Source organism: Cyprinus carpio, chromosome B9 (assembly GCF_018340385.1).
Source record: "Cyprinus carpio isolate SPL01 chromosome B9, ASM1834038v1, whole genome shotgun sequence".
Lineage (NCBI taxonomy): Eukaryota > Metazoa > Chordata > Actinopteri > Cypriniformes > Cyprinidae > Cyprinus > Cyprinus carpio.
The window spans coordinates 22240180-22248537 of NC_056605.1; the positions used below are offsets into that span (position 1 = coordinate 22240180).

At 34.2% G+C, this 8358-nt stretch overlaps 1 protein-coding gene across 1 annotated transcript; it reads right to left on the minus strand.

Moving 5' to 3' along the window:
- Positions 1–598: 598 nt before the first annotated feature.
- Positions 599–7348, minus strand: p2ry8 (P2Y receptor family member 8). The gene is made up of 2 exons (XM_042731586.1): positions 7062–7348; positions 599–2376 (listed from the first exon to the last, which is right to left on the minus strand). The coding sequence occupies exon 2, from the start codon at positions 2360–2362 to the stop codon at positions 1328–1330; it is 1035 nt and encodes a 344-aa protein (XP_042587520.1). The 5' UTR covers positions 2363–2376; positions 7062–7348; the 3' UTR covers positions 599–1327.
- Positions 7349–8358: the final 1010 nt, after the last annotated feature.

Consider the following 8358-nt stretch of genomic DNA (forward strand, 5'->3'; position numbering starts at 1 on the left):
GTTTCACTTTTTGAAATAAGTTACAAATAAAAATACAAAGAATTTGTGTGTGTGCGTGCTTCTATCTAGAAGACAACTTAAAAACAATGCACTCTGCAAATCACTCCACTTCAAATTGTTAACTGGATCTGTTATAGAAGGCTGTCTTTTTCTCTCTCTCACTCACTTGAACAATAACATCACCTGTCATAGTGCACTTTGAAGTGGCATTTGCAAACTGTTTTATTTCCTTTCCGTGCATTGCACTGGGCATTTTCTTCAGCATTCAGCTGTATATTTCACATTGGTCTGAGACCACTTATATCTATTCCCTGGAAGCTATTTTATTTCCACTGAGATCATGCACTGATTTTTTTTACTTTTTAAAAATTCCATTTGTTCAGTACATGTACTTTGCACAGTACTTCACTTAGTTCTCAGTTTCAAAGGAACTGAAAGAAAATCTTGAACTCGCTGTGACATGTCTGTGGTTTAGGTTCTCAGATTAATTTGTTAAACAGCAACAACAATGAAAAAAATTAGCTGCTTGTAACATTTATTTTGTTGAATAAGCCATATGTAATATTTAATCTTAGAATGACAATAATTACAAAATCAATTTGTTCAGATGTATTTATTTATTATAACATGACAAAATAAATGCCCCTATATGACTTTGTATACTTTGTTACCACAGAGCAATAAAAACAAATAACAAACATGTAACAATGGATTAGAATGTAATAATGCAGGCACATTATAAACAGCTTAAGTAAAATAAATATTAAAACAGTTTGGTTCATAGAAAAAAAAAATAGTTCCAACTAAAACATAACTGCATATTTTACAGTACAAAAAAACTTACAGGTTAGCAATACATCTAAAATAGCTACCACATGAAGTCTTTGTACTTTTTAAGTTAAATCAGAAATTACTGAAGTTGCTGCTTAGTCTAACCACACATCAATGTACAAAACAAATATGTCAAAGTTTCGGTGAGTAGGAACTTGGTTTGACTGATACCAAAAAAAAAAAAAAAAATAGTACACAACATCACGCTGCCTGAATGCATGTGAGCAGCGTGCTTTTCCTCAGCTGCTCAGCCAGGAAATCAAAACAGAACAAAAGCTAAATGCTACAAAAAAATAACAACAAAAACAAAATATAGGAAGTGGCCCTTACTATGTGTTTGCATTTACAAATATATTGTTGTAAACACTAGGAATCGGGTCAGAGCTGTGGCCTAGCGGTTAGCGCTTGTGCTCTGACTCATTTAACAGTGCTCATGTGGCCGCTGCAAATCTGAATCATGACATTTTCCTGATTTTTAACATTTCCAAAAGAAATGTTAACAATTGTCACAGTCTTCATTTGCATTGCACGTTGTACGTCCAGAGAAAAAGCTTTCTCTATGACCCTCAATCATTTGAGTCTCTCCCGTACTGAGAGTCTGCAACCTCAGCATTTGTCTCAGCTTCCGACGAAACTCCTTTGATGCAAAATAATAAATAAATGGATCTAGGCAACTATTAATGCAGCTAAGAGATAGGGAGAGTTTATAGTAGAAATAGAGAGACTTGTTGTAGTACAGCCTTGCAATTGAGTGGGCCAAGAGTAATATGTTATTGGGAGCAAAACAAAAAATGTACACGAACAGAACGATGCACGCCAACCGCACAGCACGGCTTTTCTGTTGACTATTGGTCTTTCTGACAAGGACAAAGATGATGTTAATGTAGCAAAACACTGTTATGATGAACGGACAGAGAAAGAGGATGATGAACAAGCCAAAAAGGAAGCCCGCCCAGTGAGCAATCCCTGGGAGCATGTCCTTCCTCAACACGTCAAAACATGTGGTGATATTGCGCTCCTTTACATAATATGTCAGTTCTGTGCGTTCCATCGGGTTAAGAATCACAAGGACTAGCACCCATATGAATATACAGGCAACAATTGCATATGTTTTTCTCTTCCTCATCTCTTTGAAGCGCATCGGTTTCACAATCCCCAGGTAGCGGTCGGCGCTAATAGCAGTCATGAATAAAATGGAGCAGTACATGTTGGCAAAGAAAACCACCGTCAGTACATTGCACATGCCTGCACCCAAAGTCCAGTTGTAGCCCTGCATTTGGTACGCGATCTGAAAGGGGAGCACAGTGCCCAGTATCAGGTCAGTGAGGGTGAGGTTGATCATGAAGATGATAGAGGGGGTTTTCGGAGAGGTGCGCATCAGTAACAGAAACAGAGAGATGCCGTTACCACTCAGGTTGGCAAGGGTCACGATGACATAGATGGCTGACACTATTTCACTGGCCAATTTGTTGTCAAACATGGCCAAGGTGGCATTGTCCATTTTGGTGTCGGAATTTTGTGAGTCATTCATGGTTGTTTTCCCACCTGTTTGAAGAGATAGAGAGATTACACCTATTATGTGATTTTACCACTTGAACCTCAAATTGTGATAAACATCTGCATTGTTGGTTAGTTTTATTAGTTATACAAAAAAAATGGGTGTAGAAACAATTGCTAGTAAATTTCACAAATAATTACAAAGAGACAGGAAGTAAAACACTGAATTAAATGTGAAAATTCAAAGTAGAAAGACTGATAAAGTACTCCAAAAATCTATTTTATTTACAACTTTGACAAAATCATATTTTTACACTGTAGTTGAACTTGAAGTGCTTCATTTAAGACTCTTTTCAAAAAGAAAATGTATCATATTTTTAAAAATGCATAAATGATTGATATAAAGTTCACAATTTAAATAGTTTTTACACTCTCAGAAAAAAAGTTACAAAAGCTGAGATGGTACACTTCCAAAAGGTACATTTTGTACCTTATTTACACCTAAAGGGTGCATATTATTATCTTAAAGGTACATATTATTAACTTAAATGTATATAGTAGTACTTAAATGGTATATATTAGTATGCTTTGAAAGGGGACCACTGCAGTGACAACTTTTGTACCATTTTTTTTTTTTTTTCTGAAAATGAATGTATAATGGAAAGGTTTAGCATTTATATATCATTTAACTGATCAAAATATTTAAATGTTTATGTTAATATTAACATTATTTATTAGAATTTACAATTCAAAATTAAATAAAATAAAATAATTGTTTATTTGATTTTAGTATCTACTTTTAAGATTTTGCTGAAAAGACCTCCCTGTAGTCACACAGGAAAGACATGAGATAACATGTAAAAGTGAAGCTACTTCACACCATCACATAGATTGGGGTGCACTTCTGTGAACAGGAAGTGCTTTCCAAACATGCTACTGCAATAGGTACACACACTGCAGATGGCACATTTAACCAACAAATCACTGCTGTAGGTCGTAATTCTCAGAGCTGTTTCATAAATGTTGACTGAAATGATTCACACGGACAGAGTCTCGAGCAAGGGACTTTTTTTGTGTTTTTTCAAAGGAAGTGAAAAAATAATTTTAATGCCACAGCGTGTGCCGGCATCAGGTTTGATAGTCATTACAGGTCTCGTGCGGCTGTCTTGCACAGATTGCAATTGTAGGGGTGGGCTGTAGTTTCAAATGCTTTACGTAAAAATGTTTTTGAAACAGTGTCCTTGTTTCTTTAAAAGATATTTATAGACTTGATGAGTCTTTTTTTGAGGTCATGATGCCAACTTATGGGTACACCACCTTTCTGCATACTCAAACTGAACACTTAAAGTTAGTGGCTAAAATGTGTCCCCAGCTCTGTCTAAAAGTCAACCCTACGCTTTTGAGTCATTTATTTTCTGCTTTATAATTCTTTGAATTTAGTGCGACCTAAAGCAGACTTGCGCCGAAACACTACATCCAGAAACAAAAACAAAAAACAAATCTGTCTTGTACTTAAATCATTTGCGTTAAAACTACATAATTTTTTTTTTTTGACAATTTAAGTGGCAGTGGATGTTTGTGAATTTTGTGGTTCTCATTATGGAGAAAAGTGTATGTGATATATATGTGTGATAAAGTTAAGTTGATGTTTACTTTGACCTAAGCCAACTAAACGTAATTTAAAACTATCTTCAGTTAAATTAAGTAAGTGTAATGAATTCTTTTTTTTTTTTTGAGTGTACAGGCAAAAACACTATTTTGAGATTTTGGGCTATTTGTCTTTTCATAAAGTGTTATTTCAAACTGGTGGTAAGAAAACATACAAAATAAACTTTTAAGTGTTGCTTTTATTTTACTTTATCCATTTGAGTCTGTAGATTTCAATTACAAGTATTCAAGATTTTTATTCGTCACATACACGATTATATAGAGCATATGCCTATAAAGGCAGTTTTCTCAAAATGAGTTTTTCAGTCAGTCAAAAATCTCCACTTCTCTATCACTTACACAAAACTTACCAGTTTTATTCATATCCTTATTCTTAAGGTTTTTACAGTATTTCACATATCCATATTATGAAGTGTTTTATTTTTTTCATATATGTGACCCTGGACCACAAAACCAGTCATAAGTAGCATAGTAATTAGTAATATGTAATTTTTGATTAGAAATATGCATTGCTAAGGACTTTATTTGGACAACTTTAAAGGCGGTTTTCTCAATATTTTTTGCACCCTCAGATTCCATCAATGGAAAGCTTATTTATTCAGCTTTCAGATGATGTGTAAATCTCAATATCAAAAAATTGACCCTTGTGACTGGCTTTGTGGTCCAGGGTCACATATATAATTCACCCGATTTTATACAACATTTTTTCCTAAAAATAAGGTGATTTTTTCTGGCTGTTGACAGTATTTTGTCCCACTTTATATTAGGTGGCCTTAACTACTAAGTACTTACATAAAAATAAGTACAAAGTACTGCTATTGAGGTAGGATACAGGTAAAGTTAGGGACCAGTTTTGGTTGTATGGGGAGGTTTAAGTGTTGGTTAAGGTGTAAGGGATGTGTCAACAGTGTAATTATAAATATAATTACAGGTGTAATTACATGCAGGTAATTTTTAAATTATAAGTACAATGTTCATGCATGTACACAATAAGTGCATTGGATCAACTGATTCATTTAAGTCCGAGTACTAGTAGTTAAGGCCACCTAATATAAAGTGAGAGATTTTTGGGTTTACGGAGTGATGAAAAGAGATATCCAAAATCTCCTCTGTAAAAACCTTTGACTGTATGTCAAAATAATTCAGCAAAATAATAATAATAATAATAATAATAACAATAATAATAATGTATGCAAATTAGTGCATATTCGATTAAATAATGCATCATTTGCATATTCAAATATAACATTTCATAAAACTTTTAATACAAATAAAAATGTTTGCCATTCTTAATGTAGTAAATCAGCTGGGGAAAATATGGTTATATCTATTAGTTAAGGGAAAGTTTAGCCCCCAATTCAATTCAGTAATCATTTATTAATCTCATGTTGTTTAAAACCTGTACAGTATGTCTTTCGTTCTTCTGCAGAGGACCAAGGAAGCTATTTTGAAGACTGCTGGGGTCCAAAAAATATTGGACATTGTTGACTTTCAGTGTATCAATATAAGAAAGAAAGTCATGCAGCTTTCAAACAACATAATAGTCAGTATATATTTTTTTGGGGTGGGGGTGGGGGGGGGGTAATGAACAATGGTTTTAGCTAAACCATTGTTCATTACCAACAGAATGTTTTTTTGTTGTTGTTTGTTTTTTTGTTTGTTTTTTGCCATTGCCATTTTTTCAATGGCTGTTTGATTTTTCTGTTCAGTTTTAGCTACACGCTATACTTGAAGACCATCAGTTGCATCCTTCACAAGTATTTTTTATATGGGTGTTTTAAGCCCATGTTCCATGCAAGCGCTCCTAGCACAACTGCAGGAGAACACATTAACAGTGCCACACACATCAGTACAAACCGATGTATACTGTACCTGACTGTACTGCGTCATTTTGAATTTGGTATGTGCCCAATTCAAAATCGCAAAATGTATAAACTACTAAACTGTTATCACACTTAGCTTTGCATTTCTTTTTTTTTACATGTTTTTTTGCAGTGAAACCATGCCTATGTGAAGATAGCAACCTAGCCGCAGCTCACTGCCACACTTGCACGATTTAATAGTTCTCAGAATATGTTTTTTTTGTTTGTTTTTTTCCTCCATATAGTCAGTTTCCATATAACCACAAACCACCTTGGCTACAAAAAGCTTGAACATTCTCACACTTAATGCCAAAGTTCATTAACAAATATTGCCCCAGTATTGGGGCCTTTTATCAAACTATATGGAGTAAGTTGTCACAATGGAAACTGCTATTAAATCGCCTTTTCTAAACTTGTCAGCAAAATTGAAATAGTAAAACAGCTACCAAACACAAATTCTAGAAGCAGAAAGAAGGTAAAAGGTAACATACAAAACATTTTAGTTTGAAGAACAGAATTCAACTAAATTATATTCATTTAAAAGAGTTTGAGGAGTTAGAAACAACCATATAAAACCACTGCCAGATAAAAACACATATTATAAATTAGATTTGTATATAAATCCTCATAGTAACTCACAACTAGGGCCCATTGTTTCAACATAACACAGGCTCAGAGTAAAATCTATTTGCAATCTCACAGTACTTTCTCATCACTCTTGAGGTGTTACACCATCATGACTCATCTGCTAGTAGTAAAAAAAAAAGAGCTCTCTGTTGTGAAATGACAGTTATAGTACATGATCAAAGAATTTTTAATGGAGTCTAACATAGACATTTTTTTATCAGTGTTATTATATTTTCAATGTTACATTTGTTGTCCTTCGTATCAAAAGAAGATTCAGCTGGAATGTTTGAAATGGTCAAATCTGGAGTCATTTTGTACTGAGATTATATGAGATCAGTGAACCACGACACAGTTCTACCTCGACAAGAGCAGCAAAACATTCAGGTAACAACTCATCTGTTCTAACTAACAGCAGGGCACATGAACAAAATGTAACTTTTCACTAAAATCAGAATTTCCAATAATCATTTAGGGAAACCCACATGATGTACACGTGACTATCACAGTGATTAGTAGAGTAAAGTATATCTGCACATATTTAGGAAATAAAAATCAATATCAGGCTTGTGTACGTACCTCAAGAAGCATGTGTGACTTCCCTCGTGTGTTGATGGCAGTTAATCTGGCACGACTGTTAGACGCAGGAAACCTCTTGATGAGAGGAAGTACACCGTCTGACTACCCATTTCAATCAAAATAAGCAACATATGTGAAATGTAACAACATATTCCATGCTTCCAAAATATCCTAAATTTATCACATTTCTAAGAAGATTACATACAGTTTCATCATCAAAGATATCACAACTATTAATTCATCGGTTTCACAAACAAAATTGAATTTACAGCATACACAGAGGAAGTTCCTCTAATGTCATGATGGTTTTACCCAGTTTCTCTTTCCCATTAATGATGTGTGTCTTTTAATGTTTTGTTGGATTGGATTTTTAAACACCTGCTAAGGTGAAATTGATGTGGTAGGATGTGGTGAAGGCAATACGCCACATAAACCAGTAAAATAAAGGCACACACCTTTCTTCACGCCAAGCACAAGTACTCTGAGGGGTCCCACGCAATCAAACTGTAAAATTAACAATTCACTTTTGAGATGCGCCAAATTTTTAGTAGTGAACTTACAGATGCATTTATACAAACCTCAGTGTTTCTTTGGTCAGGCCTGTAAAATTCCATGTGGATATATAGAAATAGAAAGAAAGGTTTTATTAATTGATTTTTAAAAAAAAAAAACCAAAAGGGAAACTGTAATGCAGAAAGTCATTCGGGGGTTTTATCAGCGTCATATGTGATCTTATTTCCTGTATGCTTTGTGAGCTCAACTTTTATGTCGGTTATTCGTGTATTTTACTAGACATCACACTAACCAAAAATAAGCGTTTTATTTTAGAGAGAGTGGAAATGTTGTTTGCTTTTACTACTGATTGACTATAGATAACTGCCACGAGTGACAATAGGTTGTGTTTATCACATTTTCCATTAATACTCCTTCACTGAGAAAAAGAAAGCAGTGGTGATAGGCATGCAAAAACCAGACTAAGAAGTAAAATTAGAGGTAAAACATCATGCCGCGCAAGACACAGGAAGACATTATGACTTATTTTCTCGGTCTAGAAGTGTGGGAACTAAAAGAGTAGTATGAGAAACTGCAAATTACATTAATTTCTGTATTTTCTGTGCAAACTGTTTCTGGTTTAGAGTTGACTCACAAAGAGCAAACTTTAGCTGCTGAGCTGTTTTGCAAGCAAGAGCCATAAATCTTAATGAATCCAGCCTTAAGAAAAAGTTTTTTTTTTTTTTTTTTTTTTAGGATTATTTGATTGAGAATTAGCTGCACGAGAAACTGTAATTATGGTGCA

What these genes read in the sequence shown, in the direction of transcription:
- p2ry8 (XM_042731586.1), bottom strand. Translation starts at nt 2,362, where the DNA reads ATGAATGACTCACAAAATTCCGACACCAAAATGGACAATGCCACCTTG.